At 39.0% G+C, this 26,736-nt stretch overlaps 1 protein-coding gene across 1 annotated transcript; it reads left to right on the top strand.

Annotated features, from left to right (window-relative positions):
* Window positions 1-439: 439 nt before the first annotated feature.
* Window positions 440-25,764, top strand: TANGO2 (transport and golgi organization 2 homolog). Its single transcript, XM_058037040.1, has 9 exons — window positions 440-506; window positions 5,580-5,701; window positions 9,494-9,582; window positions 9,779-9,898; window positions 10,902-11,016; window positions 17,847-17,917; window positions 19,265-19,418; window positions 21,117-21,221; window positions 22,941-25,764. Exons 2-9 carry the CDS (start codon window positions 5,646-5,648, stop codon window positions 23,059-23,061), a joined length of 831 nt encoding a protein of 276 aa, XP_057893023.1. The 5' UTR covers window positions 440-506; window positions 5,580-5,645; the 3' UTR covers window positions 23,062-25,764.
* The last annotated feature ends 972 nt before the right edge of the window (window positions 25,765-26,736 follow it).

Here is a 26,736-nt window from a genome sequence, read left to right as displayed (position 1 = left end):
ATAACAGTGAAAAAAAATTTTCTACTGCCCCAATTTCTCGTCTCAGCTCTAAACCAGCTACGCTGGCAGCAGACTGAGGCAGCCAAGAAGCAGCTCGGGCACTGGGAGATGATTCCCCACTGCGCTGGGGGATGCTGGGCTCTGTGGCACCGGGGCAGAGCTGCAGGGCTCCGGGCCAGGGGTACAGGAAAGGTGTCGGTACCGGTAGACCCGGGCTAGGAGCAGGTGTCGGTGCCGGCGGGCCCCGGGCCAGGAGCACAGGGAAGGTGGGTACCGGCGGGCCCCGGGCGACAGGCACAGGGAGGTGTCGGTACCGGCGGGCCCCGGGCTAGGAGCACAGGCAAGGTGTGGGTACCGGCAGCACCGGCCTAGGGACACAGGGAAGGTGTCGGTACCGGCAGCACCGGCGGGAGGAGGAGCCGGGCCCGGCCCCCGGAGGGGCGGCGCTGCTCGGCCCGGCCGCCCTCCGGAAGCGGCGCGGGGGACGGGCGGTGCGGCGGCCGTGGGTGAGTGAGGGAGGCGAGGGAGGGACCGAGGGACCGGGGGTCACCGTACCTGCAGGGCGGGCTCGGACACAGCCCGGCGCCGCCTCAGCTGCCACCAGCCTCCGGGAGCTGCCGGGCTCCTGCTCTGGGGCTGTGGGTGCTGTTCCTGGCCACCGCCACAGCCCCGGCCCTCTCCGCTAAGGAAGGTGCAGCTCCTGAGCGCCATTTGCTTAAGGCTTTTATCCTAATTTTATCCAGCAGCACCTCTGGGGATATTTTCAGGTGTCAGTTCGCACCTGTTTTCCTTGGTTATGCGATGGCATTTCATTCCTGCGTGGGTGGTGGCTGGTTGGTATTTGCGTCACATATAGGAGTAATTGTAAGTGTACAAGAATAATAAAGTAATTTTAAAATTAGGTTTTAATATGTAGTGACCCTTTGAGGTCAAGCAATAGTCATAGTTATACAGTGAAAACTACTAATGTCTTTTGGTGGTTCCTCCCTGAAGAAAACCTAAGAACTGTACAAAGCTAAAAATACAGCTTTTATCTAAGGAGCAGGCCCCGCAGAAGGCTCCGAGTCTGCAGATCCGTTGCTGATCGTGCTCTTAAGAAACTGGGGCAAAGGCTGCTTTACCCCATTTTTGTAAATGTTTCTGAAACATGGTGTGGTGAAAGGTTATGTTTACTGGCGTTTGTTCTCATGGGAGCTGTACAGTGGACCTCATCTAGTAAAACGCCAGAGAGAAATCAAGCAGTAGAAAATAAAATTAGCCCATTAAACTTGGGAGTGCCATTCACCTTACATGTTATTTTCTGTGTTTCATAAGTGTTGTGCTTTTGCTTTGCTGCCTCTTTCAGGGAAGACTGACTCTACACCTTGGTAGCATTACAAAGCCTGGGTTACTTACAAATGCTCTTCACAGGGAACAACCTGGAAGTCATCAAATTATAGATCCATCTATTCCACTTCATCTGTAGTTCTTAGTATTGTTACTGTGGAGCATGTGGTACAAAAGGGAAGTGCAAAAATGAAACAGTAAAATGCTTTGAAAATGCAGCCAGGAGACACTTTTCTCTGAGGGAGAAAAATAGATTACTTTTAAGAACTAATCAAGCATGTCTTATTTTTGATGATTTTAAAGTTCTCTATTAAAAACCTAATTTCAGTAGTGCAAGAAAATACATCTAACTTTATGGCCCTTCTATGGGCATTTGAGGACTGTGGGCTCAGTTTCATTTGGACATACTCAAAAGAGACAGTAAAATAGTTCTGTACTCTGCTGAACATTAGCTACTGTTGTAGTACATAGAACTAGCAGATTCCAGTGAATAATGGTTTTTAGCTGTGTTTTAGACTGCACCTAAACAATAGTTTTGGATGAGTTGAGAAGCACTTGAGATCACTGTGGTAACTGACAGATGTTATTTATGATGCTTCATTTGTGAATATGAAATATATAACAAATGGCTTCCTTTTCCAAAGCCTGCTACTGGGAGTTCTTAAGGGTAAAACAGTTTTATGCCAAATTGTGAACTGATTGTTTCTAATCAACCAAATGATGGTGGAGCCCTATGAAAAGAACATACACAATCTATCATGTTTGGGTCTCCTGAAAGTCCCTCTAAATGCTACCTTATGCTGGCATGTATCCACTCAGGCTTTTAACAGATCCTTCAAATGAGCAAAACAACACACTGTGCTAACAGAGTACTGTATCACAGAACAAGAATGTTAGTTACTTTAATGTCATTTCCAAATTAGCGGTGCCATTTGGAGCAGAACGCTTAATTACAGGATGTTTGTGGTTCTTGACAAGCTGGTTTGTGTGTATTAGGCATAAGTTGGACAGCAAACTGGAAACATTACAGAAATAGGAGATTGTTGCTATCATGTCATCCTCGGTAACTGTTGTCTTATTGAGTAGGAATAAGCAAACTAGAATTTATAAAAGCTCATTATCCAGAGAGCAGTCTTCACTGTCTCCAATCTAGAGCACAGGATTTCTCCCCTATTCCTGCAGACCTTGTTGCATAGTGTGTATATTCTGGCTTGTATTCTCCTCAAAAAGAAAATCAGAAAGCAAGTGTTGTACCACAACCTAGCCTTTTCTATATGAACTCTTTAAACTAGGGCACCTCCTTCATTTCTAAGGATGGTTCTGAAGACACATTTTCTGCAGAAATGGAAATTGAAAATCAGCTTTTGATCTAGCTTTGGACTTGCTGTAGGATCAAGTTGCAAGTGGAAGTCAGTGCTGGCCTAATCTTTTTCACCTTCTCCTCTCCTTGGTGTGTGGGGACTCAGCTGAGCTGAGCACATGTGCTTTGCAGCCCCAGCTCTGTGCAATGTGCTCACCCCATCCCTGTGGCTGCAGCAGCAGCTTTTATATGGGTATGAGCTCGAGAGAAAGGTACCTGCATGAAGACTTCTTGATTGAATGTTTATGTATTTACAACATCCATGACAGCCTCTCGTCAGTTTTTTTTCCTCTTAGTGTTTTGTTAATTATTGTAAATTTCAGAATATCCAAATTTGAGTCTGACTTTCATTATGCTTTTATTTAAGAATTTAAGGGTAATATCCACAACAGGTGTTTCAAGTGCAATGTCAGCTTTAATCAAAGAAGGTACCAAAATACATTGCTTGCCTCCTTTGCCAGTTAAGTGTTGCTGCTGTTTTAAAGGGGTAGCTCTGTTTTATCTGCCTTAAACACTTCTGTCTAAAAAAAAAAAGGCGGAGCCTGAGATAAAAAATGCTGGTTTGGTATTTGGGGTTAAGAAAAGCATAAATGTAACTTTAAGAACTGTAGTAAAATCAAGCAAGTTTCATGGGGTGACAAAAAGCATTCTGTCAAAGCAGTAGTACCTAATCATAATGACTGGGGATTCTAGAAAGATACCGAAGTATTCAAAATACTTGTCCTTCTAGATAATTGTGATGAGTACTGCAAACTTACTATGCAGCTGTTTTCTGACTGGCAGTTTTTGTTTAATTTTTATGCTGGCCAGTAACTTGCATGAACAGCTGGACCTATTTGATTATTTGAAGGGAACTGAATAAATCAGGCAATGAGCATGAAACCTGTTTATTAAAATATTGGTTTTATGAGTGATTAATTGCAAACAGTTTTCTATCAAGTAATCCATTTAATTATCTGGCAAGGCACTTAGCAGCCATATCTCCATAGTCAGCAAGAGTACTCAGTGACAGTTGTCATTAAAATTGTATTTTATATCCCTGCTTTCACCAAGTGAGCTGCTTTGCACTTTGCCAGAAATAAAAGTTTTTAGGATTCCCTGGCATACTCCCAGTAGTGCTGTAGATGGGAACCTCTAAACCCATAGATTTGAAGGTGATCTCTTCTGGGCTGTGAGTGTTGTTTCTTAAATACTCTGTGTGTAGAAGATCCAAGTCTTCCAGTACTGGCCGTTCAAATCCAGCAATAGAAGTCTGAGAAGGGGCATATCACCTTCTCAAAAGTGGTTACAGTTTCTCTATAAAGCTGGCTATGGTCTTTTTAAAGACCTGGCTAGTAAATCAGTTATCCAAAACTCAAGACTGCATCTTCATTTTATGGTGAATTTCTAATGCAGTTATTTTGGGATTGACTTGATAGAGGCAAGAAAGCCAGCAGTGTGTAATTGTGTAACCTGTTTAACACAGAATAGTTGGGATAGCTCTGCTATTGCTGCTTTTAGCTCATGGATTATGAGTCAACTTGGGAGGGAAATTCCTTTTGTCAGCGAACAGAATTTAAAATACTTTGAGGTGTATTTATATATATACAGACACACACACGCTCCTGTGCACTAATTTTCTTGTCAAGCATGTCAGGAGTGTTGCACCTCTTTGTGAGTTATTTCATGTCCTGCAGCAGAAGAGTCTCTTTGGAGATATTGGCTACAAGACAACTTATTGTGCTCTGGCAACAACAGCAGGCTGGTTGTGGTGCTGAACTGTGGCTTAACAGGAGCCAGCAGCTATGGGCAAGTTGTTAATTTAAAAATAAAATCTGTATAAATGCTTCACTTGCAGCTCTGTTTTTGATAATGTGAATGTAGTTAAGATAATCCATGTCCTGATACCTCTTATGACAAATTATGTAGCAATTAAAGGGCAAGAGAGATCCTTTCCACGTATCTTGAAAATAAGGTTAAAAATCCTGGGTTTTGTACAGAAGTTTTTTCAGTTGTTGAGTTCCTCAGATGGCCTTAGAGTTGTGGTGTTGAATTCTGCCTCCCTCTCCCCTTGATTTGCCTTCAAAGTCCTTGCATGGCAAAAGCTCTCAGTAAAAATAAAAATGGCTGTGTATCATTGGGCATTGGTGGCATTCTGATAATTGTTTGAGCAGCCTCAAAAAGTAAAGATCAGACTGCAGGTTTATTACCAGAAAAATGTTAATTGGACAACACAAAATATTTGAAAGCTGTTTTGTTGGTTTGAAATGGAAAGCACATTTGTCATTCCATCTGCATGGCCAGAATTTTAAATATAGCACAAGTGCTGGAAACTCCTCATCAAAATGTAAACTCTGGACACAGAATGTCCCATGTGTTTCTGTTTGTTCCTGACCTTTTACCCAATGCTAAACAATAATAATTTCTCCTGAACATTGATAGTAGCTTGGCCTAAGTTATACTTTATTTGCAGGTCTGTGAGTGTCTTTAATGAGGCTTTTTCTGTCTTCTGCAACAGTTTGAGTCTTATTTTCTCCTTTATTCTAAAAGAAGCATTTTGCCTTCCTTAAGAGAGGGGAAAAAAGTAAAGGTGCTTTGTTAGTAATGAGCAGAAAATTGCATAACAGTGTTTTTTTCATGTTTTGCTAGCACTCTACACTCTGTCAATATTTTCTTGATGCAGGTTTTTTCTCTAAAAATCTGAACTAGCCAGCCATAAATTTGAAAGAACTACGTAAGAATTTGATTAGTAAACCAGTCTTTAGAACTATTCTCTTTTGGAAGTTGTATTTTATTTATGTATTTGTATTGTGAGCTATTAGTCAGTACATTGCAATCCTTAAGCTCTAGCACAGCAGCAAGTTTCTCTTTTTATAATTTGCAGTGTAATTGATAATCTTTATTACCATTTTAGGCTATTACAGAATGACCTTGTATTGAGCCTTTGTGGAAGAAACAAGATTTAAACATCAGACCTTCAATGTGCATCCTTCTATTCAAATTTGACCCACGGCCAGTTTCAAAAAATGCATACAGGTAAGATGGTTGTAGTTAAAACAGACCTTCTTCTGTAATATTTTGCACAATTCCTTTTTGTACCCAGTGTGTGAATTACAAACTCATATCAATATTATGTGTTCAGCTGTGCTTCTGTAGTGTTTAACTTCATGGCTTTCCCCATTGGAGGAGTTACTGGAGCCTTTTTAGAACCCTTTGGTTTTAGGCTATATCAGAAGTCTTGAACTTTCTAATCAAGGACCTTTTGCTGGTGATCTGTTGTGCTGTGTAAGTCCTTTGGATATTGTACTCCAGTGTTTGGAAGTGCTGCCTTCTACTTTATTATTCAAACTAAGTGGAATCCTGTTTGTTGGGCATCACAGTTGTAGCTGTCCCCTGCTTTCAGTGTGATAGATCTGTTTAAGGCTTCCAGTTTGCAACCAAGGCTAAGAAGTGTCCTAGCCACTGCTTGCAATTAAAACTGTAGGCAATAAACTAAGTCATGTGTATGAAATGTTTAGCCAAAAACTGAAGAAAAAATAAGCTTGCAGGCTTCTAGGTCAGTTTCTAAGAATTTCTCGATGTCATGCAGGTGAGTTTCCAAAGTATTAAACATCCTGTAATCATCTTCTCTCTCATTGTAGCGTGTCCTCTTTAAATTTCATCTCCAACATCAGCATCTTTGAGTTCACTGAGTTTGTTATAAAAAGACAGCAAGCACTTCAGGCTGTAAACAGACTATGAGGTTTATTGCTGTGTTTATATGTACTGTACAGGTTCCATATTACTTTGTAGGGTACAAGTATTGGTATTCACCCAGAAACCATCAGTCACTCTGCTCAGTAAATGGTTGTGCCTTTCACTGACTTGTTTTCTTGTCCTCTTGGATTAAGTAGCAGATGCCATTCTACAGAAAGAGAGGAAATGAGAATGGAAACCTCAGTTGTCCAGACTGCATTCCTTTCTGCATCTGGAGCCTGCCTGAAAAGGGATTTTGTTTATGATGTGACTGGTGCTGAATTAATATATCCATTTATTTGGTCTGACTCTCTTTGTGTTGGTAGTTAGCAAAAGACAGATTCATCAATTTGATGCCCCTTGGGAAAATCCTTTGGATCTAAACTGCAGTTGCTTGCCAAGTGAACTTTCTGCCATGATCAATATTTAAAAGTAGAACTTAGAGTAGTGTGCTATAAAAATTGCATCAAGATTGAAGTTCTTAATTTATATCAGAGAACAACTTGCTGTCAGCATCAGAATAGGACAAAACTTTTGAGATGTTGGTCCAAATTCAGGAGTATTTAATTGTGTTTAACTTTCTCTATATCTTTTGTTAAGCAGTGCTTGCTCTATACCTGACATAAATCACCCTGAGCTACGTGTTAGGGTGGTAAATCCCAGGCCATTGGACCAAGTGAGACCTCTCTCTACAAGTTCTTGCTAAGAGTGATTTTTCTTGACACTTCAGGCATCACTGTGCTGCAGCTCTGTTTATTTCATGGTGAGGTGTTGGAACAGTTTTCCCAATTAAAAGGGGATTCCTGTACCTGCAGACACAAATTTCTTTGTCCATCACAAACCAGGCAATTAAACTTTCCTTACTGTTCTCTGCTTTGCATTTCCAACTGAAAGAAAGTGTCAGTAATAGGAATTAGAAGTTTATAAGACAAACAGCTTGTCATTGACTGAGTTTACTGGCTAGAAGAAAATAGCCAAGCTAAAACCTGTTCTCTGTAAAACTTGGGAGAATTTTCCATCCAGGTAGACTCTGGTTTCTAGAGCAACATATTGGTCAATTTTCTTGAGCATCTTATTAAGCAAAGAGCTCATTCTTGTGACACACTAACAAATCCATCTGCCTGTAGCTTTGCTGCTGGTTCTGTTTTCCCTCTTGGGGCTTGTTTGTGGTAAAGTTTAGTGCAGTGTAACAAGCACTTTAGTGTAGTCCATTATTACTGTCAGAGGTAATATGCTGCCTTTACATCCTTCTGAATAGTACTGTGTGCATCTTACAAATAAATTAATGTTTCAAGCTTCAAAGCTATAATCACAGGCTCTTTTCTGGAGCTGAATTGCATTGTAGGAAATTGCTTTAATGGAATGATTTCTCATGTTTTCATTTCTCTCAATATTAAAATAAATCTTTATATGTAAATCCTAATACAGTTGAATTATTTCAGCTATAAAAATAGCTGAATAGGCTTTTTGCAATTTATTAGAAGATGGGGGTCACTTAATATTGTTCCTTTTCACTATAATTATGTTTCATAAATGACAAAATAAAGATGTTTTTATTATTATGTTTTTGTATACTAGCCTTGTGCTAAATTTAGGGTTCTGCATTAAACTTGAGATGGGGAATATTCAATCACACAAAAAAGACTTTGCTTATTTTTAGTATTTAGATACCATAAACAAATAGTAACTATGGAGTTTAATCTAATAGAAACTATGTAGTTTCATGTCAAGAATTATTGAAGGCAAAGTATAATTGAAGCTTCAGGAGATGAGAAGTGCACTTAAATATTTTTTTAAAGTAGAGATACTCATTAAAATAAGAATCTGTGAAAGGAGGCTGCATCCTGTTAATGGAGCATGTTGAAGTAAGATGACAGAAATTTGGTAAACCAACAGACAGCCTATAGCTCAAAGACTAGGATCAGCTGGAAGAAGAGAAATTATGTAATTTTGAAAGGAACAATATTATATTTGCATTGGAAAGATAAAATTGTACATACAGTTTGCTTTCCAACAGATGTTATCTTTGTTAGGCAAAATACTAAGCACTTACCTTACAGAAAGGATGCCATTGAAGTGTCAGGTTTTTCTAGTTTCTCTATGGTTCATTATGATTCTTTTTCTGTAGTATTTCTAATGTGCAACTTGTACCTTGCAGTCCTCTTTTAAAACACTGTATTAGGGAAGAGATGAATTTGCAGGAAAGTTCAGAAACCTGCAGAAAATGTAAGTACATCTGAATGCCAAACAAAGTAATGAGATGTCATTGGAATTGAGTCTCGTGTGTTGTGGCTGAAAATTAGAATTAAAATTGTATGGTCTGTCTTCAGTTCCAGTAGCAAACTTGTCTTTGGCTGTGCAGCTGTAATTGAGATGCAGCTGGCAGGAGGAACTGACAGTGAAGAAGATAACTGAGGCTAAGAAAAACTGGTAAAGAAAATCTGCAGGTTTTTGAAAGATAGCATTTCATTAAAATTAAATTAAGCAACATAGCTGGAGAGAAGGGGGAGCATTCACTGTCTCACAGCTGAAATAAAGGCAAGTCATGTTGTGGGTACTGATGAGCAGGGCTTTGGGAGCTGCCCTGGAGCTGTGCAGGTCTGCCTGCTGCCCTCAGCCTCCACACAGGGCCTGCCTGGGGTCACCGTTGTCTTCTACCTTTACTTGGATCCATTACCTGCTCCTCAGGTGAGGATGTTCAACCAACAAAAAACACTTTTAAAAAAATAATTTCAAAATAATAATAATTATTTTCTTTAATTAAGCTGTAACTGTGCTGAGGAATCTTAAGGTTGTTTATGCAATCTGAATTCAGTGTCTTCTTTTATAAGAATTATTTTTTTGAAAACACCACTTGCCTCATTCACTCACCAAGAGGGACTTGCTGAGTGTCTCTCGACAGTGAGAGAGAAGGCTGCTGTCAGATGTCAGTCCAACTTTAACACTGAGTGACAAAGGTGAGGTGGGAGATAAAAGATAGTTTCATGCTTGAAATGAGTTAATGCTCTGGAAAAAATTGGATTCTGCTCCTGCCTGTACTGTGAAGTTCCAATTTGTAAGTAATAGTGTCTTTTTTCCTCTTGTGTTCTGCAGGCTTATTCTAGCAGCTAATAGGGATGAATTCTACCACAGACCATCCAAATCGGCCGAGTTTTGGGACAGCAGCAATGAGATCCTTAGTGGTACGTGTGTCTTGCTGTTTTGAGGGGTTTATTATATCAGGGAATCATGGCATGGTTTTTTCATTGTTAGAGTGGTGGTTTTGCCTTTCTAATAAGAAATTTTCTTCCTTATACATCTAAGGAAAGCATGTTGTGAGTTTGAAACATTTTTTAATTTTAATGTATTTAATAACCTAACTCTTACTTGTTCCATTAGGTCTGGATATGGAGGAGGGAAAAGAAGGAGGGACATGGCTGGGAATCAGTAAGAAAGGCAAGATGGCAGCCCTGACAAACTATATGCAGCCAAAGATTGATAAAAATGCAAAAGGAAGAGGTATGGAGGAGTTGAAATAAAAAATAAAAAAAGAAGTGGACAAACAAGCCCTGATGTTCCAGTAAAATAGTGATGATTGCAATATTAATTTTTTTTTTAACACAGCTTTATGGACAAAAAGAATGTTTATGTGCTGTAAACAAATTTTTTAACTGATGAGTTTGAGTACATATGTGAGGAACTTGACTTGGATAATGATTTCTTGATCAAGCAGGCATAAGTAAAACAAGATGTAGTGCCTAGAGCTTGAAGTCACATTCATACAAGCTATGCAGCAGCACCATCTCCTCTGCAAAGTAATTCTAATTAACAGGCAGAAAAATTAGCCAAGCACTGAGCTAGTTTTAGGTTACAGTAGACTTCTTAAAGTGTATATTCATATTCAAATACCTTTGTCAGGGAATGCAACTTGGATTATGCTGGAGGTAGCCTAAAAGATTCTTCTTCCCCATTGATAAATCAGAGGAGGAGAAATAATAGAAAAACCCTCTTTCAAAGAGGATGCTCAAAACAGCACATCTGTGGGGTTTTTTGAAGTAAAAATAGATTTGTGTGTAACTGTCATATGGTGCTGGATTGGGAATATATTGCAGTGACAAACAATGTTATACAGAGAAACAAATGAACCATGTCATTTGTATTTCATTTTGGGATCATATATCAGGGAAGTGAAGCAAGACAAGAAAGAATTTGTAAGGTGGGAGGAGACAAAAGGTGCATCCAGTCCAGAATAGTTAGTAAATGTGAATTCTTAGAATTTCACCAAGAGCTTTTGACTGAGTTCTTCAGAGTAAAAGTCCTTGCTCTTAATGTGAACATGGTAGAATGATGTAAGACTTTTAAAGGTTGGTTCATTATTTGGGTTGGTTTTGTGGTTTGGGGTTTTCTTCCACTGTTACAGCCTGTTGGCAACAGGAATCTTTATCTTTCTGTTTGTTTTACCAGGGCTGTCAGAAAAGTGAGCACACACATACAAGTTGCTCTATGTACTTCTCTTTCTTAGGTGCTCTTGTAACAAACTTCTTGACTGCAGATCTGGACAGCTACTCTTACTTGAAGAAAGTTTCAGTAGAGGGACATCTTTACAATGGATTTAATTTATTAGCAGCTGACTTGAAGTAAGTCTGTAAAACATCACAGTCAAATATCAGAGGGAGAAAGGTAATAACAGTGCTGTACATAAAAGTCATAGCACCAAAGTGTAACAATGCAAAGCCTGTCACAAACTAAACTTAGAGCTCATGTTTTTGGTAATTGGCATGCAAGGCCCTTATTTTATTGTAGTCTTCCTTTCCTTTGTTATTGTTTATCTTTCAAACACTGGAGAGCTATCTTGTATTCTAAGCATTGCTTCCCACAAAACTTCTTGCAACTCCCTGATAGGCCGTAGGCAGTCTTTACCCTGGAGGCTCTGGGGTTTGTATTTTGAGAAGACAAAACCTCAGCTCATAATTTCTCAGACACCTTTTTTTCTCTGAGAGTTGACATGCTGCAGCAGGATTAGAACAGCTGAAAGCTTTCAAGCTGTTATTCCTGTCAGTGTGTCTGTGTCATTAATCTTTCCTTAAACATTAAAAATCATCACAAGACAAATAAACATTAAGTTTCTGTAGCTGAGAAAGGATGTTGAATACTTAATTATAATTTAGTGTGATTGGCACAGTCCTTTCCACTGCTTGTGCATGTGTCTGTGCACAAGTACATCTGCTACTTTGCCTTCTGCCTGATGGGGAAGAATGGAAATCCAGGGCTGAGGCATCTCCAGGCCTGTGTCAGTTCCCAGCTGGATGCACACTGCATGCCTGGGAGCACAGCTGAACTGCCAGGGGCACACTGCTGCTTTGGCACACTTGTGCAGAAGCATTAATCTTGTCAGACAACCTGATGGTGCAGGGCCTTCTCCCACTCAGCTTTTCTGCATGCTTCTGGGAATGCACTTAAAGCAGAAGGCCAGAGTGTTTACTGTTTTCAGTGGAAAGCATTTCTAGCACCCTCTCACTAACTGGCCTTGTATTTACATTTTTCACTTTCTGTATTAGACCACTTTCAGCTGATGGCCAAAACTTATGAGTCAGTTCTGTGAAGGTACCATGAGTGTATTTCTGCTTGGTGGGGCTGTTTAGAAATAAATATATAGGTTATGTTTCCAGAAATTCAATCCAGTAGATGGCCAGGCAGTTGGAGGGTTTGATGCTTTTTGGTCTTTTTACTCTCTACTTTATAAAGTTCATCGTCTCACCAAAGACTTCCCAAAATTTTTCAGTTGCCTAAATTATTTTTTACCATGGTCAGAGGATTTAACTTTTTGAGCTTTCTGCTGTATGTTGCTGCCTTGCTACGTTGCATAAATTGGAAGGCTATCTTTTACTGAAAAGGTAACAGAAGAAATAGATGTTTTCAAGAAAATACCATATTCAAGGTGTGACCTAGCAAGCAGTAAGTTTGAGTTTCTTCCATTTAATGTAGGAAAAGAGAATAGTGATAATGGCTGCTAGTACGATGATATTAAAGTAGGTTTGATTGATTTTATTTAAGGCAATCATTCCTGTGTTGGGTTTGTTTGTTTATTCCTCCATGCTGGGGTGATAGAGAGTTGTATGCTCAATTGAATAGTCTTTCCATGGTGATACAGGTCATAATTCCTTGTTGAGTATCACTCTGAAAGCTCTGTGTGTTGATTAACTTCTCTGCTTTGACATGTCCTTAGCCATGGATACTCTGATGAAATGAAATTCTTGGCAAGCTAATGATGCAGAGCAATTTCAATAATATTTGTAAACTTGTCATTTTAGGAAATTAGAATTACTCCAAAGAGAAATGTGGTATGTGAACGGGAGCTACTTCTCTGTGTAAATAGAAAATGGTGTTGTAGTTGATGCTATTTTGTTGGGCCATGTTACTGTTCAAAACAAAGATTGAGGACTGTCCTTAATGTGTTCTTCCATTGTGTAACAAATAGTGATGGGCTCTGTTAGAGTGTGTGAAATGGAGGGGAAACTCAGACTGAAAGTGTAAATGAAGCACTGGTGGGAAGGAGTGTACCTGAGCACATTCTGCTGAGTGTAAGCAGCATATTTAGAGAGATTTACAATGTTTGAATCTTCAGGTACACGTTTCAGAAAAAGAAATTTTATCTTCTCTCAGTATGATTATGATGACAGTATGCTAGATGATAGCTGCAGTAATACAAGAAAGGGAGCTGGAAACAACTATACAGGTTATAAAATCTCATTGTTCATTTCCACAGCTTAGTGTGACTCTGATTTTTAACATGCATGGATCTTGACACTTTCAGTGTAATAATCTATTTACTCTGTGGCATCTCTTTATATCAATTTAAGCACTATTGATTTGTTGTTTTAAGAAAATTACTTAGTACTTTTATTTTTCTGATTTTTCAGTTTATCATCTTGGGTGTACCTGCTGAGTATGAGAGTCATGAATATTTATTCGGTTCTGCTTTATGCTAAACATACTTTTATGTTGAATTATAGCATGTGGCAAACAGTGTCTGTTTGGAATCTTGTGCAGCTGCAAAATTGGCTTCCAGGAAGGCAGTGTTGCCACTCCTCTCATTTTTGCTGTCTGTATGTCTGATTAGAAAGGAACAAGGTTATCAGAGGCTGGACTGTTCTGTAAAGTAAATACCTGCTCAATATCTCAATATTCAAGGGGTTTTTGTTCTTTCTCCATTTGTGATAATACCTGAAGGCAGTGAGCTGCTTTTGTTGATGATCAGGACATCATTTCTGTCCTGGGGAAAAACCTGTGTTCAACAAATCTACTGCTACACCTACTCAGCCTTTCATGGGTACCTCAAACTTGTGTCAGGGCTGTTGTGGCAGCATCTCACTTGTGTTCCTTACTGCCAAGTGTGTAATTCAGACTGCCCTGAAGGACAAATTGGCAGCTTCTTGTCACCCACCCAGCAAGTGTAGTCTATGACAGGCTGTCAGTTAGAGCCCATCTAGTTCATGTGCAATAAGATCCCTGTGGAACAGGAGTGAATCACTTTCTCCATGATGAATAGACAAATTGTGCCTTACAAACAAGTCAGCTGGAGGGGATTACAGAAAATTGCCTTTTGGGTGAACTTGTCTGTTCTCCCATGTCACAGACAGTATTCAACCCCTGCAGGGAAAATGTACTAAACTATACTATCACCTGCAGGCTGTCATTCAGCATGGTTAATGTGACCTGGCTGGGTGGGAAGGATTTGATTGCTCTCCAGAGATTGGATTTAGGTGCCTTTTCAAAGTGAGATAGGGTCAGAGTGCTGGTATGAAAAGAACATGGATGGTCAAGTCCCTGGGATTGCTCTGTAAGCTCATTTCCTTTTCTTCTCATGCACTTTCTAATTCAGTATCACCTTTGGCAGAGTATACCTGTCTTGCTTCTTGTGGCTCCCTCATGAAAATGAGGTATTTCTGCATAGACCTTCAGTCACTTCCAGTGGATGGATGGGCAGTCCAATGTCAGAAGAAAGAAAAATGCTTCTGAAAAACATTGTTATCTCTTTCCTCTACTGTCAGCTTCTGCCTGGCCCAAAATATTAGGACAGTGGCAAAGAAATGTTTAGACACCAACAACAAAATCAGAGTCTGTTTTAAGGCAGACTTTGTATGCTGTGAGTATCCAGCAGAATTCTTTTCACCATTTTATTTGATGGTAGGTGGTACATGTTGGGGCTTTAAAGTTGGTGGTTTGGTGTTTGCTTGTTTATTTTTAGCTTCAGAACAGAAAGAGTTATCTCATGATAGCTCATGAACATTGAAGAAATGAAAATGAATCTGTGAACCATACTACTTATTGGAAACTACTGTGCAGCATTTCAACATTGCTGCCAGTTTCATCTTTTGTCCTTGCACAAAAACTACATGCACAGATTATTCATAAAACAATCCAATGTCCTTGTCTGTAGCAGAGTAGAGCTCAGTGCCCAGGGGAGTGATCACTTGGTGATAACCACAGTCTGTGCAGCTTTACTGCCTCACTACTATTTTCCTTTTTCTTTCATTCTGAGTTGTTGTTGAACATGACTTGGAGCCACCTTGAAGGTGAAGCAGGGCAGGAGTGCAGAAGGACATTGCTTATGTTTCATCAACATTAAGAAGTGATTGTGGCAAACTCTGCATGGCTTTCATGTTGCTGTGGAGCTTCTATTACTACTGAGATTTGTGCTGCCTAGAATACTGCCTAGAACATTTATTATTGCTTACATTTTTTGACAGAATGATGTATCTAAGAGCATAATTTTAGTTTCTTTCTGCTGTCAGCTATGGCTGGGATTTAAAAATATGTCTGTTGGGTCCTATTGTCATCACTTTAATTATGCCTTTATTACTTCTGCAGTGAAATTGCTATCTGTACTTGTAAGGCTGGGAGGGAAGAGAATCTTGAGTGCAGGCCAGGGTTTTGAGGCTATTGCTGCGATCAAGCTTACAGTGATTTTTTTTCATCTTGGCTTCTGCTTTGATGTTCAGTTCTGAGTACCTGTAAACAGTAGGAAGGGAATAGGCAGAGCCAAATGATAAAAGAAAGAGTAGCTGACTGGCACAGTGAACTAAATTTTGAAAGTATCCCCATTTCAGAAGTCTCTTGGGAGGCTTTAGTCTCCCTTTGACAGAAGGCAGCAGCAGTGCTGCAGTGGAGGTAAGTGAAAACACTCCTGGGGGAGTGTGCATGCCATAAAATCCCAATGCCCTGAATTAGTGACCCTGCAGTTGCATGTATTCCCTGTCTTCTTGATAAACTCCAGGGGATCTTGTTACTGAATTTGTCAGTGACACAAATCTTGGAAGAGATGCTAGAGGATTATATTCTTTCATGTAAAAAGCTGTTTAGAGGAAGTCAGCAGAGCCAGTTTACTCACTATGCAGTCTCATCTCTGACAGGCCTTGTCTTACAGCTGTGTTCCACAGCTTCCTTGGGCCACTTGTCCACCTTTCCATCTAACACTGTGAGACTTCAGGTTATAACAATTGCTCTGATCTTTTCACAGACCTTCTACAGCAGGTATTTGAAAACAGAATAGTTAATGCACCAGTACAGTAGTTTGTGTGATTTCTGATGTCTTAACTTAGGACACCTAAGGTGGGCTGTTGTCTGTGAAGAGTTTGGGTGGTCAGTAAGTCTTGACATCAGCATAAATAAATTTGGACAAGGATCTTAAGGATGAGAAGAAAAAGATAAGGAAAATAAGTGTCTTTTAAGCCACTAGAGGAAAGTTCAGAAATATTACACGTTTCTTTTAAAAGTCGATAAACTGCAAATTGAGTAACTGATGTTATCATAGCTGATGTTATGTCTTATATATAACAATAAAAATAGTGTACACAATATGCTTGCTATGTTTGATGTCTTCTGCCTCTGCTGAAAAACTCGATCTCTCTGTGTGGTATCAGACAGCTCCTTGGGTTTGGGAGGAGGAAGAGTAGTGCACAGAGAAAGGCACTTCTATTTTTGCTTTATGGGGACTTTTTCCATATTCCTCTTCTTGACTCCTCTGACTTCTATAATTAATAAGTTAATATTTCCTTCTTCATTTGGCTGTCTTGCAAAGGACACTGTAGAATGTCTTTCATAATGGCTTTTCAAGAAGAATATAAACAGCTAAATCAAGACTGTTTTGCTTGTTATTAAGGTTTGAGTAGCGGATGCTAAGTTATGCAGAGCAATTTAAGTTCCAGTACATCATTAATGAGATTGCATTCTATATACTCTGATTTGCATCAGCACAGAGATACTCCTTTTTATCTTAGGAAAAAAATGAGGAGTTGGAAATAGCTTCTCTTCTGTATTATGCTTTGTGCTACTTAATCCAAATTCAGTCCTAACTGCAAATTTTGTGTTTGGGGGTTTTTTGTTTGTTTTGTTTTTTTGATTGGTCGTTTTTCTTTTTTTCCAATTTGGAAACTGTCTGCTGTCTAAGGAGCTGGAGCTTGAGAGACAAATTAAAAATTGAACTATGATGAGAATGTGTTTGTTGGTAACTGTGAGCAAGTAAATCACTAGGGGGAAATACAGAATTAGATCTCATTGCTGTATTCTGGCAAATTAAAAAAAAAAAGCCAAACCCCATCAACTGGAATGATCTAATGATCTGAGGAATCAGGATTCCATGTCAGCTGAGTGAAGGATGCTGAGAGTGAGCCATCTAATGGCAATCCAATTCCCACAGGACACACAAGGCTTATTGATGACTTACTTTCTCTTTTTTTCCCTTATCAGTTGGTTTGGTGTTTGTGTTGTCAGTATCAGTGTGACTGTGTAGATCCCTGCTGTTTGGATATGCTGATACCATCTCTGTCAAATAAGAGTTGTTTGCAATGTTGGAATGTCTCTGAACCTTGTGCAAGACCCTCCCTGTACTCTGAGCACAAGAGAGAGTGAGTGCTGCAGCCAGTGCCTACAATTAGAGAGATTCAGTGACTACAGGGATCTGAAAACAGCCAAGAAATGCACAAAGGACCCAGCCATGCCCTGCAGCATTGCTGGAAGTAGGCCTGAAATGCACTCCTGCCACCTGAAGTTGCCTACAGCAGTCAGTGGCTTAGAATGCAGGAAGGATTCAAAGAAGTGATGGGGAAAAGGGTACTTGCTGTGATGGACAGTTCCTTTGTTTTCACATGCCCCCTTCTCCCAAGCAACTAAATCTCCAGTTAATGAAAACCAGGTTTTTGTCTTTAAGCCTGGCTGCTTCCATGCAGAAGTTACAGGGTTTTACTGAATTTTACTGCAGTTATGTTTAAAAATGATAATGCTACTTCCTGATAATGGTGCAGTGTTTTGAGAGGAGGAAAGTAATAAAACACATCAATGTCTGGTATCATAGGAGCAACAGTGGGAGAAGCATCTTAATGTGCTCAAAGATTGCATTAAATTAAAGCATAATCAAATATAGAAGCTGATGGCTTTTCAAGGAGAAATTTGTATTTATATTTTTCAGTACCACCAAAGGAGATGTAATTTGCTACTATGGAAACAGAGGAGAACCAGAACCTGTTTTCCTAAATGCTGGTAGGTTTTCTTCAGAAAGGTCGGAATATTACTTTTTCTTATGTAGCTCTGTATTGTTCTAGTAATTTAGCTACTTAAGCATTGTCTTCACTGACTTTTTCTTTGCATTCTTTAAAAGAAAATATTACTAAATGTCCTTGAATTCGTATAAGTTTTTGTTAATAACTTGCAGTAAAGAATCAATAGTTCATTAAAAGTTTCTATCCATGCCAGTGTATGTACCCACCTGCAGCACAATTAGTAGAATCCTGCTTAGGTAATTATGGCAGAAGAACAGAAGTCTGTCTTGAGAATGGAATTTTCAAAGGGCCTGACCCTAACTTCCATTACCCAGCAGTTTGAAGGTCACAGTATGACTGTGCTCCCCCAGGGACAGAGTTGGCTTTTAAAAAGACCACAATCTGTCTTATAAGGTGAATTGATGTTAAAATATTTTAAATCTAGTTCTTTGCTAGCTAGCTACAGAGAGCAATGCTCCAGAAGTCACCATCAAAAAGGCAGTTTGAATGGAACCAGGACACATGGAAGGCTCTGAGCAGTGTAACTGACTGGTAACACTTGATGGCAGAGCCTCACTTTGCCTGCTTAGGTTAATGGTCAAAATGTGGCTGCCAGTAGGCAAATTGTTATTGTAGCAATTACAGCATAAATTCTTGGAAACAACTGTTAGATTTTGTACAGCTACAAACATAAAACAGATTATAATACAGAATTTTTTTAATTTTAAAATCTGGCCATGTTGTAATGACCAACTGAGTCACAAATTCTAGGTATCTGCAGACTGTACCAAAGATGGTTCTGGTCTCTGTGCTTAGACAACAGACTCCTGTGTATGTGGCTGCCTTTAGGAGGAGAGGATGCTTGGTGATCTCTCTTGTCTGGCTTGTGGTGAGAGGGTGCCTCTAAAGAGAAGGGTCCTTCTTGTCATGCAGTGCTGCTTTGCAGTGTTTTTCAAGAGTGAAATCAGAGGCAAAGATAACTTATGATTATTATCCCTACACTGGACAAGACTAGATTGCAGAAATTATAAAATTCTGTTGTGCCTTCATGGTTTAGCAAATCAGAAATTTAAGCTAACTTCTGTGGATATGAATTAGAGTAGAACTAAAACCAAGTATGAGCGTCAGCATGAGGGGAGTGCTTAAGCTCAGCCCAGCACAAGATGGGAGCCTGCTGTATTCTCCTGTTCAGTAATGGGCTTGTGTGTTTATGGCACACCTGGAGGTAAAGGTTAGCTGGGGAGTCACTTAGACTTTATTAAAATTGTTAAAATCTGTAACAACAACTGAAATCACCAGAATGCACTTTCCAGTTTAATTGGGCTTTTTCATGTGTGTTTGTGTGTAGGAATATATGGATTGAGTAATTCTTTGTTGGATACACCATGGAAGAAACTTCAGTATGGGAAGCAGCTTTTCACAGAAGTGGTCAAGAGAAGTCAAGACCTCACCAAAGAAGACTTGGTGAAGGAGCTCCTTACAGTGATGAATAATCAAGAGCCGTAAGAATGTGATACCTGGAATTTACTCAAATACAATATGACTCATTTAAAAATATGCATATAAAAACTATTTTGAAGGGAAAAAGCACTTTACCTTCATATTAATTGAAAGCAGTGTTCTCACAGAGCCTGACTTTCAACAGGATTGATTTTCAAGCAGGAGACACAATTAAGGCTACTGCAATCTTAGACCTCATCAGCTGTGCACTGATTTCTCTGTGCCCTTTTTTTTTAAAGATTGCACTTCTCTTAGTAAGGGCAATGAGTGCATGTCTGGGGATGTGGAAGCTGCTTGCTGTCAGCTTTTTGAAGGCTCACAAGTTTGGTTACTGCACTTAAAGAAAGCACTTATTTTCATAGATCATAAAATTATTTAGATGTGAAGGGACCTTAAAGATCTTCTGGTGCCAACACTGTCCACTAGCAGAGGTTGCTCAGAGACCCATCCAACCTGGCCATGAGCACCTTCATGGGATGGGGCACCCACAGCTTCTCTGGGTAACCTGTGCCAGGGCCTCAGTGCCCTCACAGGTGCTGAGCAGGTTTGTGTTAGTAGGTTTTGCTGTTCTGTATTGCTGCTCAGTGTAGAGCAGACAATAGAGGGTGGAGAAGCAGCACCTCAAAGTTCAACCAGCTGCCTTCCTCAGAAGTGTAGTTGTTTCAGGCTAAGTGGGGGAAGGAGAAAAGGAAGGGTGTGTACAATTAAGTCAGGAAAGTTCCAGTCAAGTAAGTTTCAGTCAAGGTAGTCCCCAAGAGATGAGTTTGAGATGTAAGGAAGGTTCCTGCACTCACAACTGATGGCACAGTGAACCTGAGCCCATCAGCTGGATGTTCAGAAGGAAAGGAAGTTGATAGCACTACATTCTGCACACATGGAGTTGGATACAGGAGGTGCTGTGGTCTAAATTCATATCATTGCTCACCATCTGGTAACTTTCATGTTTACCTTGAATTTTATCTGTCTGGGAAGTGATTAGAGTTGAAGCAAAGCTGTTTCTGGTATATAGATTCAATTTCCCAAACTTTACAGCAAATTTTAATGCCAGCATTCATGAATGTGGCATTTTTCAGTGGTTCAAAATAAAGTTTTGTGTAAGAACTCAGACATCTGAGCAATGACTAGTAATTGGGGAGTCTACTAAGCTGTCTTTATAGCTTTTTTCATCTATCTCATCAAGTGATTTTTTAAAAAATTGTTAGACTTTATACTTTTTACTAGTAAGAAGACAAAGATATAAGATACAACATAGTCAAATGGTCTTCCCTTAATGTTCAGTAATTCCATTTGATCTCATCTGAAACCATCTGACTATAAAAGGGAAATATTTACTTACAAAAAGCAATATTTAAACTAAGCCTGTAATCTTTCCAAATCATACTTCAAGATGAAATGATCTTTTCATAATAAATATGAACATGTGGATATGCACTAGCTTTGAACTTTCTTAAAATATCCTGTTTCATATTACTTTATGATCTCTTTGTGTGTGCACATTACAGGAATGTAGTGGGTACAGAGTTGATTTAATCACAGAATTCCATTCTTTCCTGATGGATTTTTGCCCTTTACCCCCTCTCTTCTGCTTCAGCCCTGTGATCTCAGGGATGTCCTGGAACTCCTTCCAGATCAAGAGGGATGAATGTGTTAATATTGGAGATTTTTATTTTTTTTTTAAACTCTTTTCCTACTTTTTCCAGTCAGTTACCAGACCCTGCAATTGAGGACCAAGGCAAGGATTACATCCGCCCCATCCTGAACAAGTACGCGGCCGTGTGCGTTCGCTGCCCGGGCTACGGAACAAGGTGAAACCAGAGCCAGAAATGAATGTGTACTGATCAAAGCACACCTCAAATCACAACTGGGCTATTGTCAGGTTACGCTCCATAGTGACTGCTTTAATTTTTTAAAAGATATTAATCTGGTATAATTCAGTCATGTGTTTCCTTGGTCAGTATTTGAGTGTCTGGGGTTTGCTGCTGAAGAGCATTTGAAGCTCACACTGTGGTTCGTCTTTGATGGAGAACAGGGCACAGCTTTGCCTTGTCCCAGACAAGATAATACAGTTCTCCTGCTTCCCCAGTGTACGAGCAGATCTGAGCACATCTAACTTTGATCCTACCAGAGATTTGCAGAACACATTTCTCCTCCATGAGCAGGAATCATGTCACCTGTGTTGCTAAATCAGAGTTTTCCTTAGACATTGCATCATAAAATGGATCTGCCATTTTCATACATTAAGAACCTATTGCTCTTGTTCAGCAGAACCTGTATTTCCATTTCTTCCCTAACTGATGCTGCTGTTTCTACTGAGATATTCTCACTCTCTGCTCTGACTGTTCCACCAAAACTGCAAGAAGAATAGAGTAATGCAATGCAAATCTTCATTTGATCTTAAGTGGGACAAAATTGCTGGTGAACCCTGTTGCTGGTCTAAAAGTCTGCCAATAGTTTTATCAGATTGGTCTGTGGCATGGTCCAGCCATAGTATTTCCTCTGTAGAGGTGGGAGCTGATAAGCAGTGCTCACTGCTGTAGGTATTTTAAGTTGGTATCCTGAGAGAGATACTCAGTATTTACAGTGGTTTCTTTAAATGTATTAAAAGAATATTTTAAATATAGGATAATGAAGACTTAACAGGGTAACAAAGCACCTTCCTCCCCTTGCTTCACAGATTGGAGTCCAGCCATTTCAAAGGAAATAGGGATAACTTGATAGAAATACTGACCTTCTCCTGCTGAATTGGCACACATTTCAAGTCTCCCTACTGCTATAATTGTATGCTCACATTTACCTTTCCCTTAGCAACAGGCCTTAGTGAATAGAGGTTGTTAACTGGGCCTCACTTTCTTGTGAGGAAATTAAGTGCTTTTTTGTATGAGTGAACAACTGTGAAGTAACTTGGGAAAGGCCACCAGATGAGGATGGTGCAAAATTCCTAGTGTCAGTCACCTTTTTGTGGAAGGATACTGCAGTGTCCATGGAGAAATGACAGCTTAGCCAAGGCAAAGTGGAATAGATGCACAACTGGCATCTGCTTTTACTGAAAACAAATTTCCTCTTTGGAAGATTCTAGAGAGACACCTTTTTCTTGATCATATATCAATGTCCTGTGATAATAATTAATATGCACAATGGATTTGAAAGAAAGGGATGAAGAGAGTACTGGAGTGTCAGTAATCCTCATGGGTACATGTAGGGTGTGAAGAAAATCTTGTTTTATGCTACTTCTTTCTGAATGGAGCACTTTGCACTAAGTTTAAGCTTTTACCATGCTCTCTGCTGTGAGCAGGTTTGTGTGTCAGCTTCTGCAAGTGCAGCAGGGAATCAAAGCAGTGGCATGACAGAACAGACTGAAAATGCCCATTTGAACTTGTCAGGATGATTTCTGCCCTGCTTGTGTGTTGATGATGTGCTCAGGGGAAAAAAAAAAAAAGGGATTTAAACATTTGGGAGTGAGGGATAGCAGGCTGGCAGTTGCTGAGATGGAGCCCAGGTGTAACCTTGTGCTGCTGCTGTTGCAGGACGAACACGGTGGTGCTCATCGATTCCGAGGGATGCGTCACTTTCACCGAGCGCAACATGATCAATGCTGATGTCAACCAGTGGCAAACAAGCACCTATGAATTCAAACTGCACAGTTAACAACTTTCCACATGAGTGGTTTGTAATAATAGCAATGAGAAAACAAGCCATTAAGCTCTAGTAAATGTTTTGTGCCAGCCTCCACAAACTAAAAATAGCAAGGAAAGCAAAAGTTCAAATAAACTGGTATCATACCCTATCAAGCTCACAAATGCTTTACCAGATGAAGATGCTTTTTTTTTTACATGAAGTAGTAACTTATAATCAGAAATATTTTATTTAATACCACCCTGCTTTCAGGGCAAGGCCATCTTTGTCCAAGACAAAGTCACTGCTTTTTTGTAGGTGTGGATTTTTTAAAAGATGTTATTAGTAGACTTAAACTTGTTTTTAGTTCTAATGGTGGGGAAATGATTGCTGCTTTTACTGTTCTATATGAAGGTTTTACCAAACTTTGCTTTACCTTGAACATATGCTGTTAAGATTGTACAGCTGATGCCAATGTGCATTAGATGAATGTATGTTATCCTGTAGAATTAAGTGCTTTAGTCTCATTTCAGCTTTTCAGTGCCATGGTGCAATGTTCTGCCTGGGGAGGGCAGAGAGGGGGGATTCTTAACATTTGTTTTTCTATAGATAGTACAGCAATAGATCTTATTTCTAAAACTTGATCTGAGAATCAAGATAGGGAATTTAGTTCAGTCTCTGTTCACTTTTACTGAAAGAACCATAGGAGCAGCCTTGCATATCTTTGACCTGAATAAAACTATTTGTGCTGTGATATCCTGTTTCCTGATAGTCTAATTAGCAGTATTGGTTTTGTTATTTTCTTCTCCAGCAAGCAGGTAAGGAATAGGCACCTGTTTGTAAACAGAAGCTGAAGATGAGGTGTTCATGTATTGCCTGTTTTGTACATATAAAATTTTGGATTAATTTCTTTATTGGTAGAATGTGTTACAGCCTGGAGTGGATTCCATCTCATGGATTATTAGTAGAAATAGCTGTGTGTTGTAAGGTGATACTGTTGCAGTCTTATATTGCTGAAAAAATTGAATATTAAGAGGTACTTCCTATGTTCTAACACCTGTGAATTAAAGAGCTATTTAAATGCATGCTTTTTTCAATTATTCAGTGCCAGTGTGGGTAATGGAAGATTCTAGCTAATAACAGGATATTTGAAAACCCCAAGCTATTTTTGTTTCTATTGGTGTTCTGTTTTGACTTTTTTTGAATACTGAATATTAGGTTAGTAATGGATCACCACTATTTTTTTTCCTTTAGGTAAGCTGACAGTATTTTCACAAGCCTCTGATTTTAATTAATTATTGCAAAGTAGTCAGATTTTTTATACTCTTTGGAAGATGTGCAGCTGTGTTTCTGTACTCAAGCTGATGTATTTTGGCATTCTCACGTGTGTGTGTAATGGAGGCAGCAGTAAATGAGACTTTCCATTGAGGTGAAATACTGTGAAAGGCCATTCCCAGATTTGTATTTGTCAGGAAATGCTAAAGCAGCATTTAGTTAAATCTCTTCTTTATATTTGCATATTTAAATAGGTTCTAGATACCAGGACTGCTTACATGGCTAGTCACAGGTTGTGGATTCCCTTCTGTATAAATGACTTTTTGACCACCTTGATTGCAAGACAATCAACAATTGTGTTGGGTTGTACATGGTTTAGAACTCAAAGCCTTCTGAGCTGCAGGAAATGGTCAGCCCTTTTTCATTTTTTGATGACTCCTTAAACCCTATATTTTTATGGCTAAAAATGTTAACTGTTATTTTTAGATGCCAAGTAGCTAAAGCTGTCTTAAATTTGAGTTTAACACATGCATATCTAGAAACAAAGCCCTGCCTCAACAGCTTGCTCTGAGAGTTTGCATAGCAAACTTTTTTATATCCACTTACAAATAGTGGATATTTAAACATGACATTCTCTTTGAAGCCATCATAAAGGCAAGCAAAATGCATGCAGTATCATGCTAAAAGCACTTGTAAACTTCAGTTTATGGCAGTCCTGTAATAATGAAAATTTATTCTTAGTTTTTACACATAGGCAAAGAAAGGTGAGTCAGACCTTAGATGTAAATATGGATTTATAATAGTGTATTTTGATATGCTTGAATCAAAATTTTAAATCTGAGATTTGCTTTTTCTGGCAATTAAAATAAACAGGAAAGAGCCCAAACCTTGGATGATGTTTTTATCTCATCAGAGTAGCTAATAAAGAGAGGTTCTTTAACTTCTTTGGAGGCTTTTGTGAGAGTTTTGTCATTGGCTTCAGTGGAAACAGGATCAGGACTGCTGTGCAGATATATCAAGTGGTGCTTGTCCATACAAGTGATAAGGTATTTGTGAAGTGCATGATCTACTCTGTCCAAAGCAGAGTTGCAATGAATCCACTGGAAAAAGGATCCTGTACCTACAGATAACAAAGAAAGTGTTTTATTTTTATAAAAGTATTTTTAATAATAAAAGGGAATTTTAAATACCAGTTTTAAAGGATATAAAGGAGAAAGGTGTATATAGGAAACTACTGCATGGCATTTTATTAAGTTTGCTTATAAATGTCATCTCTTCAAAGTCATACATTTGCAAGAGGTTTTTGTTTCCTGATTTTTTTTTCTATTGGAATGGTAGTGGAAGAAATTTTAAAATGTGTAAAACCTCAGCTATGTTTTTTTGCTTAAACTTGTGTCATAATTGTTGTTTACATGTGTGTTCAAAACTAGAATCAGAATAAAGTCAAGCTGGTGACCAGTCTTTGTTGGCATTAGTACATTCTGCATTTTTGCACATATGTTTTTGTTCATTTGGCTGTAATTTGGTGTGATGACAATGAAGTTAAATCTTTAATGCCATATTAATGATGACGGAACTGTAATTTAAGTTCTATTTCTGGTACTTAATTCCATTTTAAGAGTGCTGTATTTTTTCTGGGGGTTTTATGTTGTTGTGGGTATTTCATATTTCTGTGCTATTGTACGGTTGTCTTATATAGGTAAGAAATTGCAAAATATTTGAAAGGTAGGAAAGAGAAAAATCAGTGCTTCCTTAGGGAAATGTGGAGCCTCACAAAATTCTACTGGAGGATGGGAATCCATGTTCAGTGTGGAAAAGGCTGGGATCCTTGGCAGACCTGAGGCTCCACTGTTACACTGAGTAGAGGCTGCATTAATGTTCTGCTGTACTGGCCCCTGCAGTGGAGGTGCAATTATCCCATCTCCCTTGGAGTAGCTTAATAAAACACACCTGAACAGAGCAGAGGAGGAGTTGGGCCTTTGTTCCTCACTCTGGCCAAAGCTTAATTGATACTTGTTGTTACAAATTAAATACACCAAACTAAATAATAAGATATAATATTGATAGGACTTGGAGTAGTTTTTGTAATATCATAAGGAATTAAGTAATTTTGGAATGAATCTATGAAATACTAAGAATTAATAAGGCAATAATTAAATAATCTCACATTTCATTTTTAGCCTGTAGAACTAAATGCACTTTTATGGCTTAGTGAGCATCCCTATTTATATGGAATATTAGCTAGTAGGAGTTAGTTTTATTTCATTCAGATTGATGTAACAGGACATGGCTGATGTTCTTCATCTGATTCATTTTCTGCAGAGAAGTCTTGGTGATAGCTTCTAAGGATCTGGGAAATAGTCTTGACTTGGTGAAAATAGAATCAGTACTGCAATCAGCTGGAGAGGCATGAACTGTGAGAATTACAAAACC

This window comes from Melospiza georgiana, chromosome 18 (genome assembly GCF_028018845.1).
Source record: "Melospiza georgiana isolate bMelGeo1 chromosome 18, bMelGeo1.pri, whole genome shotgun sequence".
NCBI classification, from domain to species: Eukaryota; Metazoa; Chordata; class Aves; order Passeriformes; family Passerellidae; genus Melospiza; species Melospiza georgiana.
Note: the sequence above shows the minus strand (reverse complement) of the source record. Positions and strands in the feature narration are given on the sequence as shown.